The following is a 23,391-nucleotide window of genomic DNA, read 5'->3' as shown; positions in this document are numbered from 1 at the left end:
CAAGATATTCTATTTAGAATTTGAATTTAAACCTAGGAGGTGCAAGAGCCACGTGCCAACACAATCCTTCTCTTTACCCAGAAGCCCTATCTCCCCACACCCGGACACAGGCACAGGAGACACACGCGAGAACTTACACCCACACCACAAGATCATGTTGTACATCTCCGTGTGCCAATGGGAAAGTATGTTTCCGTTTTAGCAGGAATCTAGATATTTTCACCTAAATCTTCTCTCATCCTCAGGGAAAAAGACCTCTCTGCAAACGAAGGTTCTATTTCAGCAATCTTATAAGCATTTTCTAGAAGTTTTAGTTAAAGCAAACATAGGAATATATGCATATATTCAATTTATTCATTCGTTTAAAATTTATTTATAGGTTAATTCACATGCTAAAATTGTAAAGACTCAAATACCACTAAAAAATATCCATTAAAACAAATATTCTAAAGGCTCTAAAATGTCTTCATGCAAAGTCACGTTCCTCAAGTCACCCAATGGGGTCTGACCTCTAGAATTTTTTATGAGGGGCAGGATGTCCGACAACCAATAAGAACCAAAATAACAGTCTATACTCCAGTATTTCTTCCACTGATTATATGATTAAACCAAAGCCAGAAAACGTTTTAAGAAAGAAAAATACGACACAAGCAGGAGGATAACAGAGAGTTTTTCTAGAAACTTCCAGTATCTGGAAGGCCGTGTGAGGCCACACTTTTGGCACCGCAGCATCTGGAAAAATGCACCTCCTCGTAGGCAGCTGCGGGGAGCCAGAACGAGAACACACTGAGAGTGATTGCAGCACTGTCTGATCTCCGAGAGAAAGAGACAGACAGACACACTAACCTTAGCCGAGTTTTCCTGCCGCCACGCTGGCCGGCTTTCGCAAGGAAGCCAGCGAGATCTTGGCCTGGACGGCCCCAGCCAGCCTCCCTGCGGAGGTCCTAGAACACCACCACCCTGGTACCTGGGGCTGCCTCTACCCTCCCGCAGAGGCAGGGGAAACAAGATCACATGCCATCCGGGGCCACAAATGGCCTGTCAGTTCTAAAACCCCGAAACGTGATCAACACTTTTTCAAAACAGCACAATTCCCGCAGCAACACTCCCGAATTCTTTGCATGAATGGAAACAGAACGTGCTCCCCGCCTGCCATTTCCACGCCCGAAAACTGCAGGAGGACGGTCATCCATGGTGCTCAGGTCTCGGTGCTGGGCAGAACCGGCCCCAGCACTCGGCGGCCACCATGGGCACCCTTGGCCGTGCCCTCCCGCCCAGGGCCAGTGTGGGCTCATCCCCTGGGATGTACTTTGTAGGCCTGGGAGACAAAAATTCTGCTCCTAAGAACGTTGCAAGACTTCTAGAGACAGCGTCAGTCGACTTCCCCAGGAGGCAAGGCCATAATCCATACCCGCTCACACATGGCAGCTATTAGGGAGCTGGTGTAGGAGACAGAAAGCATTTGGTCTTGGAGGACTTTTTATTCCAAAAGGGCCTGTTTCCCATCCACAGATCTGTGACTGCATAAGCAGTGGATATAAATAGTCTGAGGAAATAAAAGCGCCCTTCCTGGATAGGGTGCTACCCGCAGAAGGAAACGGTAGGGAGAGACGCTCCCTCTCGCCTACCCCTCTCCCCCGGGGTTGGCCGGCAGGAACGGAACTAGAACAGCACCCACTCCGAGTGGAAAACAACCGAAGCGGCGTCCGCCTGGGTCTCCCACAAGCACCTTATCGGTCCCTGCCTGGGCTACGGCCCAGAGGTGTTTACTCTGCAGGAGTCTCTTGGAAACATGCTTGTGAAAGTAAGATGCAAATAACAATTCGGTCTATAAGGTAGCTGAAAAGCCTCTCCCCACAAAAGACAGACTTTCCTTAGCTTAGGAAAACACCCCATGTGTTACCTCTTTTGCATTTCAACGTCAAAACCCATCATGTCACCTTTGCCATAGGCATTGTGTGCGTTAACAGGAAGTCAGTTAAAATGAACAAAGCGTTTCCAGTTTAGGCGAAGGAAGAAAGAAAGGAGAGAAAGGTATATGAAAGACCCCCTAAACATTCATAGCTATAAAAGCTTTTAAATGTGTGCTTTAATCTGCTAGCTGCTCGTTAGCTCGGGCCGTATTATAAAATAGCTACCCCACCACCGCGTTTAGCCACGTGTCAAACACCATTCAGGGCGCACCTGGAATTCTGAGTTTCTCCCTAATTTGGATCTCTAAAAATTATTTTCTAAGCTGTGTTTTAAAGGAACACTAGAAGTTTCCATCTCACCGTACTTACTTGAGATTCAGAACTAAGATTAAAGGTGGAGAGAGGGAGAATGCCACGCCAAATACTAAGCTAAAACATGGAAAGCAACAGTTTTTTTTTTTTTTAATTAGAGAATTTCAATTAACTCAGAAAAATACATGAGATGCTTCACTGCTCCACAACCCGGCTTGCTCTCCCGAGGATAAGGACCCCTGCCCTGGCTTCCCACCTGTCAGGGCCACCGTGAGGTCCAGATGAGGCCGAGACACCTGGGGAGGCACCTGGTTTCCTATACGGCATGCCACGAGATGGGAATGTGTCTGTTTTCCAGACTTCCACAGAAAGGTCTCACGCATAGTAGGCACTCAGATGTTCGCTAAACGAAGAGATCAGCTAAGAGAAGGAAGAATAAGAACCATGTGGTATGATTTAGTCTCGGTTTCTTCCTAAAGCAACCAACATCAGAAAAGCAGCTCCCCAGGTGGAAGGGACTACACTAGGAAATTTTAATACTTTTACAGATATTGAAACTACTCCTACCTGCTTTTTTGGTGGGGGAGGAGGCATTCCACTGCAAATGATTTGGGGTTGAATCAAAATGAAATGTGATACTAGTTTTTGTTCTAAAGCATAGAGGACCCATCCCACAACACCCACACTACCGAAATTACACACAACATGACAATTTCTGCCGGGTTGCTTTAAAAACAACCCCCGTTGTCACTTCTTGTTACGGTTACATCACAGCCCCAAGGCAAAGGAACCGCATACCCTCTCTCTGGCAGGACTCCTGCCACCGTCCTGCCTGCCTCTGTCTTAGGACGCCTCCATACCATCAGCTACCAGCCACAAGGAACGCCCAAAAGAATGCCAGGTTTGTAGTTTCAGAAAGCCCCAGACCCCACGCAATGATGTCCCAGGGTAGGGGAGCATGCCAAGCAGGCTGTGCGCACTCCCATCCTCTCCCCCCTCCCCTGGTCCGGCTGGGGGGTCGAAAGGAACCCACTGAGATCCCATTCCAGCTTGTCCCAATCAACCAGCTGCCCCTCCAAGCACAAACCCCTCGGGCTCGCTGCACACCCTCCCCCCGGCAGAGACAAACATGGAAACAGAGCCCAGAGAAATGGAAACAGGAGAGTGAGTTTTTCCGTGGGACTTTAGGTTCTGCAAGGGAACGAGCTGTGTTTTTCTATCAAATCGGACACACACACACACACACACACACTCACACTCACACACGCTCTCACACACACTCACACATGCTCTCACACACACTCACACACTCATACTCACACACTCACACATACACACACACTCACTCTCACACACACACACACACACACACACACACACACACGGGTCCCCCACAGGAAAGAGGTATTCCTGCTAACTTGCCAGCAGCCCCAGCAGCAGCACCAGGGGCAGGAGGTCAGTGTGGTGGCGACCCAGTAATCCGGGGTCAGCTGCGTGTCCTCTGAGCCTCTCCCTCTACTCACACCTCCGGGAAGGAAGTTAGCTGTTTGAAAGGGCTCCCTGTGGAGACGTCAGCACAGCTGTGTCTTCTCTGAGAAACAGTTCGAAGGGTTCCATCGAGAAACATCCAAGCAGGGCTGGGGGCACTCGAATTACGAGCTTCCACCAGGACCCCCAGAAGCAGGCGTGAATGCACTGCTGAGGCCCGGGGGCGCCCACCGGGGAGGGGAGAGCCCCGATTAAACCCGGCAGCGTAGCCATCACTGGCCATTCACAGAGTCAAGGCGTTACCAACAAAGCTAACGCCGTTAAAATAACTCATATAGACGTCGAATATTAAATAAACTATCAATATCTACACAAGAGTCCTTACTTCTCAACACTCAAGTTGTGACCGTTTCTGGGATGCCTTCAAAGTCCAGTGAGAGTAATTTGTGTGCATCTTTAATAACCGGTTTTGCTCCTTATAAAAATAATGCATGTACGTTACAGAAAATTTAGGACATACAAAAGTTTAGTATCATCACCCCAAAGCCCACCACCCAGAAATATACCCTAGATTTCTGTATTTCCCTCCAGTCTTTTTTTCTGTAGACACACTGGTGGGCTACACGTGCTCGTGTGTTTTGTTTGGACAGAGCAATAATTTTGCTGAGGCCTGAATTTCAATCCTGCCCCCTGGGAGTTTCGATTCAACGGGAAGTCCCCGGTCACCCAGAGGCCGCACCTCAGCCGAGCCCTGCTTCCTCGTGGTGTCATGCATGGTGACGCATACGAGGCCATACATGAGTGGATTTTATAGGGGAAATCACATGCTGCTGGGGCGTGTGGGTGCCGGGAAAGGTCTCAGAACACATCCCCAGCGAACACCAAGAATCGACTGTTCTTTGGGTGAGTGCTTTTTTCTAGCTGGGTCACCATGCTTTCTCTTCCATTTGTATCGGAGCGATGTGGAAGCTCACAGGTACCTCGTAAACCTTCTGTACTGTTTCCTGTACAGAGCGAGGGCCTAGGCACCAAACTCTGTCAACAGAGCCGATAACTAGTGTGTTTATTGTGTTCTTTCATATCCCCTCCTCGAACAGTACCTAGTACACAGCAAGAGGCTTAATGAAAGGTGAATATTAACTGTGACGCTGAAATAATTCCTACAGATCCAAAAGAAAGTGCCACCAATATAATGGAAAACTACTAAAGTATGTGGAGCTGGTGCAGAGAGGAGAAAAAAAAGTCTGAGCTGTTTCCAGTCCAGGGAGTCTGTTCACAGGCAGCCTAGCTCCGCAGCGACACCGTGTGGTGAGAGGTGGTTGGTTCCCAACAGCACAGAGTAGCCCGGAGCCCGGAGCCCGAAGCCAGCGCAGGCGTGGAATCTACATGCAGGGCAGGTGATGAATCTAAGGATGGGCCATGTAGTGCAGATGCTGGGATGACAACATCCTCTCCACGTGCCTTAATCCCATGGGGATCTATGAGATCTAGTAAGAAGGCTGCAGGGAAGAAAACCAAATAGAACGTACGACCCAGCTCTCTTCCCAATCTGTCATCCCCAACTATCTGTAAATGCTGAGCCACCCGCACAATGACTAGAAGATGCTCCTAGATGTCTCCACCTCGGCATTAGGAGAAGACCCCGAGGAATTATGCAGCTGCCTGCAGAAAGACCATCAAGGTGTGGATCAGTCTACCTTCACATTCATTTGCATGATAATCCTTCAAAGAATTTGTATTCCAGGAAAACATACTCTAACACCCTGAGTTCTTAGATTTCCTTTAACTGCAGATTCAAAGTCTTCTAGGAGACGATAAAACTAAGAAATGAGGGTATACACAACAACCGCACGTCACACACTCAGGTCCTTGGGCTCCCCAAGTAAAAAGGAATTCGGAGAAAAGCAGTCGGGAGAAAAAGTAATCCACAGTATAGAGATCCAAGAGCAACCAGACCAACTGGGAGACCCAAAATGAGAAGAGAACGTTTCTGGAAACTGCTCTTTCCCAAACTTGTTATGTAAAGAGGAACCTGGTAGCCTTGGAGTCTGTGTGGGGTGTCTGTGTCTTACATAGAACGAATACTTGCTTTAATCTTGTTCAAGCACTTCATTCCCAAGGTTGGTGAGGCAGGGTCACCAATCGGTAGGGGAAATGTATCCCCCCCACCCACACGCAGTTTAAAGAACGGAAAGGACAAAACCATGAAGCATCTACTGGGTACATTAATATAAGCAGACACGCAATACAAAGCCTCTGCTTAGGTGTTTCAGGTCATACCCATCCTAAAGAAGCACGGGAAATGCCCAGAGTTCGAACCTTGAGAACACAGCTTCTTCTTCACTGATATATCCAGGAGTCCAGAGGGGCGAGTCCCCAGACCAGTGCGGTCAGAACTCCCAGGAAAGGTCAAGGAGCACTGTCACTGGTCTATCTCACTCGGGACCTCAGAACAAGCAGGCAATTTCCTCACATACCGGTCTCAGCCCCCGATGACCAGGAAAGGAGGGAGTGAGAAGATTTAGGAGAGTGACAGTCACAGCTCCCCTGGGACCAGTAACCCTTACCCACAAGGCTCTGCCCCATCCCTCCAAAGTGGGAGGGCGATGGGTGGGCCGTCTATAGGAGGGAAAGCTCTGAGGACACACTTTATTTTAATATAAGTCACAAGTTGGATCTGATGCTTTTCCTTCTATTAACTGAACATTTAAAATAGAGACAAAGATGTGGAGTTTTGAAGCCCCAAGATAAAGGCACAAACCAAAGTCATACCATGAATCTCCGAGAGCACCCATTTAAAAGAGTTTGGGGCACCTGGCTGGCTCAGTCAGAAGAGCATGGGACTCTTGATCTTGGGGTTATAAGTTCGAGCCCCATGTTGGGTGTAGAGATTACTAAAATAAATAAACTTTTAAAGTAATTTTTTTAAATAAAAAAGTTAAAAGAGTACAAACTGGCTAAAAACCACAATGAAAATGAAATAAAAGAATGTTTCTTAAATGGAAAAAAAATCCATTGCAATATCATTCATTTTTAAAATTTAAAACATTACCTGACGTCTTTTTAGACTAGATAACAGGCACTAGGTACATTATACGCATGTAACTTATTAAAACTCCAAACTAATAATATTAATAATTGGACTGTCTTTTAAATAATATAATTTACACAAAACATTCACATATATTATTTCTTGCAAACCTCATATAATCCTATAAGGTATCCTAATCTTGTACGCACGTGGAGTTTATAGCTGTCTTCTCCAAGTGAGCACATCCCATCCAGACAGCCACAGCTCCGCTCTCCTCCAACAACTAAGTTTGCCAAGGGATAGAGTATAACCCAAAAGGGAGTTCCTTCTCTTTTAAAAATGTTGAGGAGGAGGTATACTTTGTTCTTTTCAAGAGAAAGCAGGTAAGTTTGGTGTTTAGAGTCACCTGGACCATCAGGCATTTGCGGAAACTGCAGGGTTATATCACTAAACTCACAAATTTCCCTATGTAGGCGAGACAGGAAAAAGACCTCCAAATACCTTGCCACAATCAGTAAGAGATTGACAGCTTGGCAAAGCAAAGGGGTTAGTAGGAGGAGACACCCCTAAGAATCTGGCAACCAGCCCAAACCAGGTAACAACCACAGGCATCAAACGCAGACAAAAGCCCAGGAAAATTCCTGAATACGTTCCCAGCTCCACGGGCATTTCCCTTTTAGACACAACGAGAGGATAGAAGCTGAACTCAGAGCCCCTTCTGCCACAAGAGGGCAGACATCAGCACAAATGAATTTTTCCTGTCCAAAAATTCCCTGAAAAAGGCCCGGATCAAGACAAAGGTCTTTAATCCCAAATGAATAAATTGTGGTTTCCAAATACACTCTTGACACATCAAAGAGTGACCCTCTGCCCCCTGAAGTGGATAGGCCGTGACCTTTAAGATACAACGCCTTCTAAACTCCAACAGTCTTCTCTCCCACCCTTACCTACAAACACCACAAATATCAGTTATACTTGGATATCTTTAAGACGGTTCCCAAACCTGAAGGCCAAGTAAAAACAGAAATCAAAATCGAGACCACTGAGAAAGAACAGGGTCGACGTCTGGAAGAAAGGCAACCGAGGGGTCATCCCCTTCCCGCCTGAGCACACACTCACCTCGGTCGCAGGCAGTAAGTAAAGAGGGGTTAAGGCAGGAACGTGTCTGATGTCACAGTTTAGGCCGAGCGTTGTCAGGATCTCCCTAAGGACTTCATATCTTCTAATATTGCTTGATTTGAGCAGATCAAAATCTTCTTGGGTTTGTACCACTGAAGAACTGGGAGGTAGTTCTAAGTGCACCTGCGGGAAAAAGACACTGCTTCGTAAATCGTGAAACGTGAATCCGGGGCACTTGCCAACCTTAGGAGAAACAGTGTCTTTACCAGCATTTCTGAAAACCTCAACAGAAATCCTTCTGATCATCAACAGTATGTAAACGTTGGAACTTGACCATGTGGAGAGTCACAACAAAGCAATAAAAAGATTCAAAGGAGCCGACTGAAATTTGGGCAGTCGGGTGAAAAGGTGGTGCTGGACAGAAGCCTGGATAGTATTCAGACTCTGCCCGGGCCCCAACTTGTATCACTAACCAGTTGGGGGACCTCAGCAAGTTGCTCAACTTGATTACTCTACCAAAACACTTAGAAATAGGATTGTACCGAGAAGCCAACTAAGGTTGCTACTGAACCCCGGGAGGCGCGATGGGTTGTGTGCAAACTCTCACTCCACCTATAGTCATAACCACCAGGAAACAACACCATGAAGGACAGGAGCCTCATTCACCATTGTAAGAGTGTGTGCAGGCATCCAAAAATAGAAGATGTGGGGTTTGGGGGACCCCAGAAAGGCCCGCCCCACCACCCTCCTTCACCTGGATTGAATTTAAGATTCCGGACTTCTATCTAGTTCAGGCTTTGTTGTCCACTTAAAATTAAAACCCCACCTAGGGGCGCCTGGGTGGCTCAGTCGGTTAAACGTCTGCCTTTGGCTCAGGTCATGGTCTCAGGGTTTCTGGGATCGAGCCCCGCATCGGGCTCCCTGCTCAGCGGGAGTCTGCTTCTCCCTCTGCCACTCCCCCTGCTCATGCTCGCTCTAATAAATAAATAAAATCTTTTAAAATAAATAAATAAATAAAACAGCCCCACCAATCAACAAACGGTCTGTGTCTTGGTCTGAAGGAACATGCTAGAACTTCTAGCTCCCTTCAGTTAGAACTTTCCAATCAGTGGTGTGCGTTTTGGTGTAAAGGAACAGACTAGAACTTCTGGTCCTCTTGAGATCAGATTTTAACTGGCCATTAGAGCCGTGGAGGGTGCCAGAATATTGAGCAACCTAAGCATGTTGGCTTTATTTTATTTTGCCTTTGCCAGGAATCAGCTGTGGCTTTCTGTTGTATGCAGAGCTCCTGACCTGATATTATTAGGAGCATGATGAAAATAAAGAGCAAGGTGCCCACAGCCTTCAGGCAATGTAATATCTCTCAATTCCCACCTAAGACTTAACCAAGTCAAAAATACTGTCCAAATATCCTGAGCAAAGTGGTCCAACTGTGCAAAGTTGATGCCAGTCTTAAAGGTTTGGAGAGACAGGCCAGCAGGCCCCATGCGAGGGCGGGCCAGCCAAGGGCTGCTCCTGCCGGCCAGGAGTGAGTCTGTCCTCCAAACAGCCGCGGAGAGAGGCAGAGGCAGAGAAGTGAAATCCTTCAAGGTATCCGAATCCGAGTCTCCTTTCCTGCGTTCTTTCCCTAAATGTGGCCTCTCCTCTCTAGTGGACAAAGCCAGTGGCTCTCCTGGAGGTGACCCCTTACAGGTGGCAGAAATAAAATGAGTGACATTCTCCCCCAACCTGGGCCCAGAGGAGAGGGCGTGAGCGTGATGCCTGAGTGAATACACAGAAGATCCAAGAAGCACCTGCAGTGGGGTGTGCTGAACTCACAGTCACACCTGAGCGAGGCCAAGGGGGAAAAGGCGGGCTTACCCCCACGAGCAGGCCTCCAGGGCTCCAGGAGGTAAGAGAGAGGACAGCCACGGACATTGTGCGAGAAGTGCTTTCGTGGGCTTTGAGAGTAGCTGCTTTGACAACGGACGCGAGAAGAGAGACCTCCTCTGTCTCTAAACCTCAATTCACAGGACAGAGACCGTGTGCTTCTGGATTTGCCTCCTGGTCCTCCATGGGACCCAACACGCGTCTCGTCCTCTGGCTGTAATACTGTTACCATACTGATGGGCCCGTTTCTATACCTTGGCTTCTTCTAAAATTAAGGCTTTTTGACCTAAAAACGTCTTCAGTCACAAATGCAGGGGGTGGAGGGCGGTCTGCCACCCGTGCGTCGTATCTGGTGGGTAGCGCACGGCTAACACCCTACAGAGCACGGGACGGGAGGACTGCACAGCAAAGCAGGATCTGCCTGAAATGTCAACAGTGCCGGGGTTGAGAAACCCTGCTCGAAGAGCCAGACCATCCTGCCATGCGCTACGCTAAGTAAGGGAATAAAATATTTTTAAGTCCATGCGGGCAACTTCATGCCAAAGTCCTGGTCCAGTCGATAATCCAAGGTCAGCATTAATCCGCAGCCTTAAATGTCCCCTGCAAACCTGATCGTCACAGCAAGCACACGAAAACGTCCTTTCTCCTCGCGATGAGCGGTAAAGGCGTCCACAGGCAGCTCCTTGGCCGTGAGACCACCATCTACTGCGCGGCTGTGGTTTGCCCTTGAAGTGCTCTGCCCCTCTTACTGGGTTACATCATTACTCGATTTACTAGAGATGAAGACTATGAAATTGACCAGGGAAAGAGGAAACTAACCAGCCCTCAATAATAACATTTATTGGCCGCTCTTGGCGGCAAGGTATCGTAGTGACACAGGTCTGAGCAGAAAGCAGTGACCCTGTCACACAGAGACTGGAAGTCATTTAAAATCAAAAATGACATTCTAATCCTCTGAATCTGATTTTTGAAGCTGCATCGTATTGCCTTTTTTTTCCTAGAGCAATGCATGCAGTATCAAATTTTATGACAGCAACGGGGTCAATGTAAATGGGGCAGCAAGTGGAGTTGCCATGTCACTCAGAGAAATGGATCGCAGCAGTGCCGAATCAATTTTCTAGTACAAGTCTGTGCACAGGGGTGGTAAAAGTCACCACTCAAAACTGAAATACGGCTCTAGGAAGTCGGGTTTTTAAGTGGATTTTCTGAGAATGCGCAGTTGCTATAGTTACCATCTTTGCAGAGAAAAAGGTAAGAAGAACATTTATTAGGCCTCCAAACTAATTCATGTGCTTTGCAGCCTACATGAAACCTGCCTGGCTTGTACGCATTCATCTGTCCTGATGGCCAGATTTTTAAATTATATGCATCTTTGACTGAGCATTATCTTAAGAACAAACGAATGGGCTTTGGAAGAGTAAAGAAACAAATTTATGACCCCTTGAAGAATGTTTGGTCAGAAAAGCCAAGAGATTTAGCTCCTAGGACAGCATATGAAATGAAAATAAACAATAAAAAAAAAGGAAACGATTCTCCAACTCAACAAAAAGATCCCTGTAATAAAACAAAATCTGTTACACTCATCCTGGGAACTATTCTGGGCAAAGTATCTACCTCTACTTAACCTTCTCATGAGATAACAAATCCTTAGGGACAAGGGTTCATCTAACTCTAATAAAAACTTTCTGCCCTGAGGTGTTAAAAAAGTTTGCAGTCAATGATCAGGAATTTGGAAACTGTCTATCCTGCTTCCATCTGCTTAAACAAACCAAAAAGGAAAAGGAAAAAGAAAGAAACAAGAAAAAAAACAGCAGATGAGCCAAAGGATTTGGGAAGGGAGCGGGAGGGAAGTAGCATGTCCCTTCTTCTCCCTTCCCACTTCTCCCTTACCTATATAGAGCTGACCCTTGAACAATGTGGGGGGCCAGGGGGCCAACCTCACCGTGCAGTGGAAAATCTGCATATAACTTTCAACTCTCCAAAAACTTAACTCTAAAAGCCTAGTGTTGACCGGAAGCCTTACCGATAACATAAACAGTCAATTAACACATATTTTGTATATTACACATATTATATACCCTATCCTTACAATAAAGTAAGCTGCAGAAAAGGAAACTATTACCAAGAAAATCATAAGGAACAGAGAACACATTTACAGTACTATACTGTAGTTAGCCAAAGAATTCCACACAAGTGGACCCACGCAGTTCAAAGCCTTGTTATTCAAAGGTCAACTGTATTAATGTGCCATAAATCGAAATCGCTTCAAAATTCTATCTGAAATTTTTCTCAGCACTTAGATTTTTTTTTTTTTTTTTTAAAGATTTTTTATTTATTTATTTGAGAGAGAGAGAATGAGAGAGAGCAAGCACATGAGAGGGGGAGGGTCAGAGGGAGAAGCAGGCTCCCTGCCGAGCAGGGAGCCCGATGCGGGACTCGATCCAGGGACTCCAGGATCATGACCTGAGCCGAAGGCAGTCGCTTAACCAACTGAGCCACCCAGGCGCCCTCAGCACTTAGATTTTAAGAGTGACAAAAATCATAAAAGAACTGAGGATTTGAGAAGTTTTCAACACTCACCACCCCAGCAGTTGGTGAGCATTCATGCAATCCCTGTTATCAACCACAATGTTGTAATGTGAGGGTTATGAACCCTGAAAATCACCAGCCCAAGGCACTCGACTCCCTACACAAACTAAAAGGTTCGATTATACTGACCACAGTGTGCTCTGAGACAAGAGAGTAGACTAATGTATTTTGGAAAGATGATTACCAGCATAGAGCAAAACAAGAAAGAATTTTCTGACTCATCTTTGGTCAACCAGCAGTCTTTAATCAGCATGACACCTTCTGCTTCGTTCCTCCGTCCCGAGTGTTTTGGTGAAATGCGATATTCATGCGACAGGAAAGCCCTCACCTAAACCTACTCAGCATCAGCAAAAAAAGTCCCAGCCAAGGATCAGAAGTACCCCACGGAGCTCAGACTCTTGACCCTTTTGGTGCTCAGCCTTAAAGGGCATACTCTCTGAGAGTCCCCAAAGATCCCCACATGGATACCAGCTCCATACCTGGCAAAGGACAGCTTCTCCTCCACGAGTTCCAAAAGGCACCTGCACTATCAGCCTGTCCTTGTCCTCATTCTCCAGGTGACCCTGCAGCTTGCCCAGGCTGCGGCGCTCCCCGGGGCTTTCCTCATAAACGTAGCCACTGCTCAGGACGCTGAGCTTCACCTGGGTCTGGTCAGCCTTGGAGAAAACCAAGCTCTGGACTGTTTCCTCGAGCACGCTCTTGCTCGTCACCTGGAAGCCAGCAAATGTGAAGGACGAACACAGGCCTAACACTTTCCCTCCCTGAGAAAGGTAGGCCATGAACTTCTGGGAAAGGTCTTCAGGAATAGTCTCCTGGGTGGCAACGACCAACAACAGACAGTTGTCTGACCACGGGTCTCTGAGAGCACTTTCCCTTGACAGGTGGTAGAGCGTATAGCGGTCGGTGTCCACACAGTCCGCCAGAACGGACCGGACCTCCTGGAACCTGCCCAGGGATTTCTGGGGGGCAGAGCCCACATAGAAGAGGATGTTGGGGGCCTTTCCCGTGACGTTGACTCTCCTCCATTCTCTCTCCAAGCGGATATCATCAGCAACATCCTCCGAACTGCCACTGTGATCATAGGGAAGATCTGGAATGTTCTCTGCAGATGCAAACTTGACAGATTCAATGGTACTGTTCTCCAGCTCCAGACACTCATGGCAACTAGACAGATGGAGGGGACAGTGCTCGACAGAGCCTGCTCCTCTGTCACCCTCCCCGGCAGGCTCGCTGCCAGAAGCACTCCCCGTCCCCAGTGTGCGTTGTGCACCAAGAACCTTGGGATCATCTCTACCAATGCACTCCACAGCGTCCGGCTCAGGCTTACTCTCAGCAGAAGGTTCAGGATTCTGTTGTAGGGTCTGGGCTTGCTTGTCTGAGGCCTGATCCTCAAGTGCCTTCAGAGTACAGTCCTGCAAGTGCACTGCTAAAATACGAACAGAAAAGACAATCATCAGCCCTTCTGGTCTGTCACGCGGCTCAGTTCAAAACCTCATGGCGCTCTCCGCACTCTGCCCGCCGGCTCCCACCTGCATCCCTACCGCAAGTCTTCAGCATCTGCTGGAACCGGGCACTGCTCCCACCTGCTGGGAGGGTGCGCCCGACCTTCCCGACAGTGAAATCCCAAATCCCACATTTCCACAACACCTTTGCCTTATGAATCGGGAAGCCCCAGATCCCCTTATTGGCTGGTGAACAAAGTGGGATTCAGAGAGGTAAATTCTGTGCCCACTTACTTACAGAATCGATTTCTTGGGTGTCAGTCTCCTATAAGAAAATGAAACTGAGAAACAAAAAGGGCACATATCTGGTGTACCCAGCACACCCCACGCAGAAGGTGCTCTTGGGACACTTCATAGGATCAATGGGGGAAAAGGGTCTTTCCAGTATCTTATCTCAGGACTGGAATAGAAATTTACAATCACTGATTCAAAAAACATTCATGGAGCACTTGCTATTCACCTGACATTGTATTGGGCACATGCACATGCCAAATGGGGAAATTAAATGATTTACAAGGATTTCCAGAGCTGGGAACACTCCTTTGCTCAAGATACAAATGAAGACTTTCATGGACACAGAAACTCAATTTTTAAAACCTAATTAAGAACATTTTGCATGTTTCCTGAAAAAAAGATGTATCCCAAAATATTGTGATATATATTTTTTAAATAAAAAACTGTTAGAATTAGAACTTTGTGGTAATACCGGCTATGCTTTCCATCCAGTCGAACTATAGTCTAGAAACTTGTTATATTTTTTAGATTATGGGAAACAAATATTATATGGGTTCTACATTTGCACGCCATCTTGTGGATAACACAATTATGGGAAATCCTTGTTAAAGAATCTTAAAAGCACTGGGGCGTCTGGGTGGCTCGGTGGGTTAAGGGTCCGACTCTTAATCTCAGTTCAGGTCTTGATCTCAGGGTCTTGAGTTCAAGCCCCATGTTGGGCCCAGCATGGAGCCCACTTAAAAAGAAATAATTTAAAAAGCACTATCGATATACTTTGGGATAAGCATCTCAAAAAAACCTAACACATGCATTATTCTCATACTGTTACAATTACATCCACCTGTTGACTGCATTAAACTGAAGATAAGCCTTAAGCCACATCGAACAAGAGAGTTCAACAGTCCGTAAACTAATAACCAATGGTCTCCTGCTATGCTAGAAATACTTTTTTTAAAGTTTTTATTTATTTAAGTAATCTCTACACCCAACGTGGGGCTCCAACTCACGACCCAGAGATCACGAGTTGCCTGCTCTTCTGCCTGAGCCAGCCAGGTGCCCCTGATGGAAGCATTTCTTTTTTTTTTTTTTTTTTTTAAAGATTTTATTTATTTATTTGACAAAGAGAGACACAGCGAGAGAGGGTACATGAGCAGGGGGAGTGGGAGAGGGAGAAGCAGGCCCCCCGCCGAGCAGGGAGCCCGATGTGGGGCTCGATCCCAGGACCCTGGGATCATGACCTGAGCCGAAGGCAGACGCTTAACGACTGAGCCACCCAGGCGCCCCATGATGGAAGCATTTCTAAGGTCACTTACAAACAATCTTTTGAGGTACCAATCCATCAGCCATCTGGAGTCTATCTTCCATGAACGCCACCCCCAGCTTACTGAAGTCATCCACGCTTGCTTCAGCGATTAATTGATAAGGATCCCCAGGTCTGCACGCTAATGGCAAACAGCAGTCGGACCACTTCACAATCTGAGAAAACATGGATGAGGGAGGAGGAAGAAAAAGATGGTGAGATTGTTCTTCTCTAAACTAAGCAGATACTTTTCCCTTCAGCTCCCACCCCTAAGTTAGAGTCAGACATAATGAGTTACTGAATATTGCATTTTCTTAACGTCAAAGTTGTTCTGGCTCTAACATTCTTGTTTCTACCTGACAACAGGGCTTCCAAAGCACTAAATACAACCCTCTATTTTTTTTAATTTTTTATTTAAATTCAATTAGCCAACATATAGTACATCATTCGTTTTAGATGTAGTGTTCAATAATTCATCAGTTGCGTGTAACACCCAGTGCTCATCACCTCAGGTGCCCTCCCTAATGTCCATCGCCCTGTTACTCCATCCCTCTCTTTTAAAAGCAAGCAATTGAAGTCTCCACCGCTTTTCAAGGAGCTGAAAGGGGAGAGGGCCATTTTCTAGACATGGAAATACATCAGTGTGCCCGGTAGTAACAGGAAATAGGAGAAAGCAACAGGTCCACAATATCCAGTGATTTATAATGTAACCCGGAGTCTGAGACCGACTGCACCAGAACTCCCCAGGCGCGTGTGAGCACCTCCCTTCCTGGGCACCATACTCTCTGGTGCTCCCGATGCCCTGCAGCCCAGGAATCAGAGAAGTTCTACACAGGGCTCCTCCTTGATTCCTACAACTGGGAAAACAACTGTCAAGGACCGTCCCGTCTGGAGACCTCCTGCCTGTCCCAGCTCAAATTCCCACCACAAGGGAAAATGAGCACAGAAAAAACTCAGTCCTTGACACATTCTGGTTTTTCTAAGAGAAGAATGTGAACCTGGGAGGAGGAGAAGGGGAGCCCTGGGGCGGGGGGGGGGGGGGGCGGGGGGCGGGGCACGCAGGTTAGGAGTCTGGCTCTGGAGTCGAGAGCCTGGCTCTGGAGTCGAGAACCTGGGCCTGGGTCAAACTGGGCTCATCTTCGCTTTGTGTCCTCGGGCAAGTCTCAGAACCTCTGGAGTCCCAGCTTCCTCATTCATAAAACAGGAACAATGATATGAATATCAGTCATCTTATAGGTTTGTTGTATTAATGAGATTCAAGAGCACATCTGAAACCCGGAAAGCCTGGGACAGCAAAGTACTCAACTGATGAAAGCCACTAGATTATTAGCTATTATGAATCTGGCTTTAAAAGCAAGTAGAGTGGTACTTTTTTAAGATGCCATGAAGAATTTCCCTACTTCCCAAAACAAATCGTTTCAGGGATACACTGCCCCAAATTTCATAATCGGAGATAAATAATTTTGAATTCCATTTTTTATATTGATAGGTTAGGTTTTTAGAACTCTTGCCGAAAACAATGAGAAAGTGCTGGATGACATCAATATAATAACATCATCTTGAAAGCACTGAAGAAACGACTAAATAATGAAACATACTAGGCCCAACGCTGGGGTAAATCCCGAACCTACAGAGGGAAGGGGGAATTCCCACAAGCCAAGCCACCTCTGCCTTGAGGGAACTTGCTCACCCAGGAAACGTGGGGTTCAAAAGTTCAAAAGTCAAGGTCCAATTGGCATAAGGACAGATCTACAGATCAATGGAATAGAACTGAGAGCACAGAAATAAACATATACACCTACAGATAACTGATTTTGGACAAGGTTGCCAAGACAATTCAACAGGGAAAGAACAATTTTTTTAACAGACGGTGCTGGTACAATGGGATATCTATATGCAAAAGAACGAAAATAGACCCCCTACCTCATGCCATTTACACCAGGTACAAAAATCAACTCAAACTGGGTCAAATCCTCCATATACGAGCTAAAACTACAAAATTCTTAGAAGAAAACAGGTGTAAATTGTCATGACCTCGGACAAGGCAATGGTTTCACAGATAGGACACCAAAAGTACAAGCAACAAAAGAGAAAAACAGATAAATGGGTCTTCATCAAAATCTTTGTGCTTCAAAGAATAGCTTCAAGACAGTGGAAAGACAGGGGAGCCTGGGTGGCTCAGTCATTAAGCGTCTGCCTTCGGCTCGGGTCATGATCCCAGGGTCCTGGGATCGAGCCCCACATCAGGCTCCCCGCTCTGAGGGGAGCCTGCTTCTCCCTCTCCCCCCCTCACCCCCCACTTGTGTTCCCTCTCTCGCTGGTCTCTCTCTGTCAAATAAATAAATAAAATCTTTAAAAAAAAAAAAAAAAAAAAGACAGTGGAAAGACAATCCACAAAATGGGAGGAAATATTTGCAAATCACATATCTGATAAAAGACTTGTATCCACAATGTATAAAAATATAGAAAGAAAGAACTCCTACAACCATAAAGACAAAATACCCAATTTAAAAACGGACAAAGCGGGGGGCGCCTGGGTGGCTCAGTGGGTTCAGCGTCTGCCTTCAGCTCAGGTCATGATCTCAGAGTCCTAGGCTTGAGCCCTGCAGCAGGGAGCCTGCTTCTCCCTCTCTCTCTGCCTGAGCCCTCTGCTGATGCTCTCTCTCTCTCTCTCTCAAATAAATGAATAAAATCTTTTTAAAAATGGACAAAGGATCTGAATAGACATTTCTCCAAAGAAAATATACAAATGGCAATAAGCACTTGAAAAGATGCACAACATCCTTGATTAATCATTAGGGAAACACAAATCAACACCACAGTAAGATACTTCACCTCTACTGGGATGGATATAATCAAAAGGATGGATTCTAACAAGTGTTGTTGAGGATGCTGATAAATCAGAACCCTACTACATTGCTGGTGGAAATATAAAATGGTGCAGCCTCTTTGGAAAAGAGTTTGATAGTTCTTCAAAAATTAAACACAGGGGCACCTGGGGGACTCGGTCGGTTGAGCATCTGACTCTTGATTTCGGCTCAAGTCATGATCTCAGGGTCATGGGATCAAGCCCCATGTTGGGCTCTGTGCTCAGCATGGAGTCTGCTGGTCCCTCTCCCTCTACTCCTACCCCACACCTGCTCACGCTCTATTTCTAAAATAAATAAATAAAATCTTAAAAAAAAAAAAAGTTAAACACAGAATTACCAAATGACCCAGCAACTGCACTCCTAGGTATATAACTAAAGAACTGAAAATATATGTACACACACAAAAGATATATATAGATGTTCATAGCCGCATTATTCATAATAACCAAAGAGTGGAAACAACCCAAAAGTCTATCAACAGATGACGGAATTAAAAAAATGTATATATGCATACAACGGAGTATTATTCAGCTGTGAAAAAGAATGAAATACTGATTCATGTCACAACGTAGATGATCTTGAATACATTATGCTAAGCGAAAGAAACCAATAAAGAAAGGTCATATATTACATGATTCTTCTTATATGAAATACCGAAAACAGACAAATCTAAAGAGTTAGCGAGTAGATTAGCAGTTGCCAGGCCAGGGAGTAGGGGAGTGGAAAGTGGCCACTGATGGATACGTGTTTCTTTTTGGGGCAATGAAAATGGCATTAGATAGTGGGGACTGCACAACCACTGAATTGTAACCGTATCCTTCAAAAGGATGAGGTTTATGGTATATGAATTATAGGTCAATTTTAAAAAGGGAAAAGAAAAGAATCAAGGCATTTTGCTTATTCCCACACTGCACCAGGACAGCCTAGACAGTGGGAGGACTCCAGAGCCCAACTCCCTGAACTGAGTCCTGGCTCCTCTGGCTAATAGCTGAGGGACCCAAGCAAGTCACTCAAATTCTCTGTGCTTGGGTTTCCTGTCTGTAACGTGGAAATGGCAAGATGACCCACCTCACAAGGTTACTGGGAGAGATAAATGGGAGTGATGCGCAGAATGCCTGATCCATAGAGGGGCACTTACTATTCTAAACATGGTGTCCTCAAAGCAGGTATTCTCAGTGGGGACCGTATCCCCCGAGTGGGCAAAAACTGGTTTGAGGGTGAGGGAGGGGCTTGGGGGGGGTGAAAAAAGTTCTAGGTATCACAAGGGTTTGTGGCCCTCCAAGGGTGAACCCAACCCCACAAAATCTTATTCCTTACGATCTCATTCCTCTCCTGAGACAGAATTCAAATTGAATCTAATGTTCCTCGTTCGAGAAGCCATTTAAAAAGCTGGGAAACCCTCAATAAATGCAAGTCTTTATGGTCAAAAGGTTGAAACCCACTAAGGGGTCTAGAATATTTGGAGAAAGAGAACCCTCGGAATTTTCTTTTAGCTCTACGGGGAGCCTTCCCTCCACCTGATCACCGACTTCTCCGCCTCCCGCCAGGCAGGCAGCCAGAGTGAGCCGGACTCCCCTGACCAGCGTTTCAGTGGGACTCCGCACTTCACGTCCGACACCTCTGATCCAGGATGAGAACAGAGGCTGACAATTCACACAAATATTTAGCTGATTTCCAGCTTTGAGAATGGAGGAAGGATGTCAGCTCAGGAGGATGAGAAGATAAACTCTGGCCTTGGCAGGCAAGAGCTGACTTTGCAGAGGAGGGTGAACGGGAAACGTGCAAAGGAACAGCGCAACCGACCTCCCACGCAAAGCTAACAGCATCTTTGTCCTCGGGGCTATTGCTGGCAATGCACGCGTGAGGAGAAATACTCAGCCAGGGGAGACCCAGCCCCGACTTCAGTTGTTCAAACGCTGATTTAGCACCCTGCTGGAGAGGGCACGGGTGCAGCAAGGCCTCAGAGTAAGCATTTAGTGTAAAAGGAGCCAATACTTCAATTCTCAGACAGCCCTGAAGGAGGAGAGATAAACGAAGCATGGGGAAGGACAGGAAGCAGCCAGGGAACATTACACACCTGCCCCTGATCAGGTTTCTCCACTCAGCCAGCTGTCCCCTCACCTAAGTGCATTTCCTCTTTGTAGAAACGGGGTCCATGAGCCACAGACCATGCAAACTCCCCAAGCTGCGCTGTGTCCTTCATCAAAGCAAAGCCAGGCTGTCACCCATGCATCCAGCGGTGTTTGTCTAAAAGCAAACAGGGTGCTTCCAGTTTGCATGTCAGGGTGGAAACAAAGGGATGGAGAAAGAAAGGGGAAGTCACACCAAAGGCTTACTCCCGAAGATCAAAGTGGAGGAAGCCCCGGTCAGCCCTAAGCAAAGGGACTTCCTGGCAGAAATCCCTTCCATAACCAAAGCTCATGACTTGCAGTTACCTTGATGACAGGAGGCAGCGGTGGACCTGCTCTACTCAACACACGTCCACAAGGAAGGCCCAGGGCCAAGGGGAACTACATTACATGCCTGGGGGTGGCTCTTCAGTGAACTGTCCTTCCCAGGGCTGCCTGCAGCATGGGTGGGGGGGGGCAGTGCTGAAGTTCTCCCGCAACTCAGCTAGGCCACGGTACCCAGATCTGCCGCCAACTTTCAGTCCAGATGTGACCCTGAAGGTATTTTTTTAGATGAGATTAATTTTTTTTTTTTTAAAGAGGGGGGTGGGCAAGGGGCAGAGGGAGAGAGAGAATTCCCTGACGCAGGGCTCCATCTCACAAGCCGGAGATCAGGACCCGAGCCAAAATCAAGAGTTGGAAGCCCAACCGACTGAGCCACCCAGGTGCCCCTACATGTGATTAACTGATTGGATGAGGCCCACCCACATTATGGCAGATAATCAAAGTCCACTGATTTGTTTATTTATTTATAAAAGATTTATTTATTTGAGAGAGAGAGAGAGAGAGCACACACATGAGCAGGGGGAGGGGCAGAGGGAGACAGAATCTCAAGCAGACTCCCCACTGAGCACGGAGCCTGATGCGGGGCTTGATCCCAGGACCCCAAGATTATGACCTGAACCAAAAATCAAGAGTTGGCCATGCAACAGACTGAGCCACCAGGAGACACCAAAGTCCACTGATTTAAATGTTAAAGACCTTCTGAGAAAAAGACTGAGGTCCCCCAAGGAAGAAGGAATTCTGCCCCCCTAGATGACCCCCTGACTCAAGCAGCCACACCTACTCTTCCCTGGGTGCCCCACCTCTTGGCCGGCCCTGCAAATTCTGGACCTGCAGACTCCACAATCAGGTGAGCCAATTCCTTAAAATAAATGTTTCTGTCCCTCTCTCCCCGCCACCTCCCCCCCATATATGTATATATATATATAAACATATATGTATATGGGCGTGCACACACCATGCGTACAAGCGTGCACACACACACACACACACACACACACACACACCCCTACCCCTGCTGGCTCGGCTTCTCTGAAGAACCCAGACTGACACAAGTTCAGTTTAAACTAAAACAATCTGTTCTGCGGAGTCAGATACTTGATGTTGCTAACGTGTCTGGCTCTTATTCCTTTCTTCCAAACCAACTTAATTACACGCTAGGTTTTTTAAATTTCTAGCGATAAACTGGATGAAGGAGGGTGAGGCACGCAGACTATGGGAGGAATGTGAAGCTCGGAGAGTGAAGGAAGGCGGTTATCCCTGGACCTTCAGGTTTGGAAACACAGAGGACAAAGGATGGCTACAAACTTCATTCTCACGCTCTATTATTTGAAAAGATAATATGCCCGGGGCGCCTGGGTGGCTCAGTCGGTTAAGCGACTGCCTTCGGCTCAGGTCATGATCTCGGGGTCCTGGGATCGAGCCCCGCATCGGGCTCCCTGCTCGGCGGGAAGCCTGCTTCTCCCTTTCCCACTCCCCCTGCCTGTGTTCCCTCTCTCACTTTCTCTCTCTCTGTCAAATAAATAAATAAAATCTTTAAAAAAAAAAAAAAAGAAAAGAAAAGATAATATGCCCTACGGCGCTTTCAGGAGAAGGGTGTTGGAAAATCAAGTGACAGGATAAAGGACGTCACGACTACATAGCTAGCAAGAGCTGACACGACAAGCTTGCGGGTGAAACCACATGGGACTGCAAACCCAGGACTGACCAGACACCCCAGAAGAGGGGGGCCCAGGGACCTTAATTTTCTGAGTACCTGAGAGTCAGTCAGTCAGAAAATAAGAGAAATACCCTTGTTGTCACAGCCTTTTACTTTCCTTGTGTCCTGGAGGAGTCCCATAAGCCCCTGAGCCCCCCGTCTAAGTTGTACTGCATTAGCCTCCCCAACCGCTCACTGCCCACTTCCCATGCCCATCCCACCAATGCTGGCAACCTGAGGAAGAGCAGAAGTCTTAAAAGACATCCCAAGTGTGGAGCACCTGGGTGGCTCAGTCGGTTGGGCGTCCACCTTCGGCTCAGGTCATGATCCCAGCGTCCTGGGATTGAGCCCCACATCAGGCTCCCTGCGTAGCACGGAGCCTGCTTCTCCCTCTCTTTCTGCCCCTCCCCCAGCTTGTGCGCACACATGTTTCTCTCTCAAGTAAATAAATAAATAAATCCCCCCCCCCAAAAAAAGACATCCCAAGTGTTCTTGTTACCCATTGCGGAGTAACAAAGCACCCCAAAATGTAGTGGCTTAAGCTACTCATTTATTTTGCTCAGTCTCAAATGTGGGCAGGGCTTGGCAGGGACAGTTCAACTCTGCTCCATGAGGCTAGGGTGCCTCAACTGGGCCCGGATGATCTACTTCCAGGATGGCTCCCTCACATAGCTGGCAAGTTAGAGCTGCCCACCAGCTGGACTGTCCTTCCTTGGCAGCAAGGGAGTTGAGTTCCAAGAGCCCAGGCAGGAGCTGCCAAGGGTCTTAGGATCTCGCCTTGGAAGTCCCATCGCACAGGACAATCTACTATGCTGAGTCCCTGCCAGTTCCTGTCCCTCCACTCAGCGCGTGAATGGCACGTCCCCAGACTTACATGCTCGCTCAGCCCGGGCCCCTGCATGAGAAGGATGCATGGAGCAGAGCCCGGAGCAGAATCATAGCTTGAAACAGCAACAGCGAACCTGCTGAGCCTACACATAAGCCGAGCAAGAAACCAAGATTTGTTGTTAGGAAC

General features: G+C 47.1%; 1 protein-coding gene across 6 annotated transcripts in view; it reads right to left on the bottom strand.

Annotated features, from left to right (window-relative positions):
- Positions 1–23,391, bottom strand: part of HLCS (holocarboxylase synthetase) — a 227,620-nt gene that overhangs the window by 181,027 nt on the left and 23,202 nt on the right. For 5 of the 6 annotated variants that reach the window (XM_078074352.1, XM_078074449.1, XM_078074388.1 and 2 more), the window contains 3 exons: positions 15,371–15,533; positions 12,801–13,747; positions 7,864–8,046 (listed from right to left, as the gene is read on the bottom strand). In XM_078074352.1, the coding sequence (XP_077930478.1) occupies positions 7,864–8,046; positions 12,801–13,747; positions 15,371–15,422 (1,182 nt within the window). In that variant the 5' untranslated portion in view covers positions 15,423–15,533. The remainder of the gene's footprint in view (positions 1–7,863; positions 8,047–12,800; positions 13,748–15,370; positions 15,534–23,391) is intronic. The other variant, XM_078074315.1, reaches the window with a different exon arrangement.

This window comes from Halichoerus grypus, chromosome 1 (assembly GCF_964656455.1).
Source record: "Halichoerus grypus chromosome 1, mHalGry1.hap1.1, whole genome shotgun sequence".
NCBI lineage: Eukaryota > Metazoa > Chordata > Mammalia > Carnivora > Phocidae > Halichoerus > Halichoerus grypus.
This window is presented reverse-complemented; position numbering and strand designations above follow the sequence as displayed.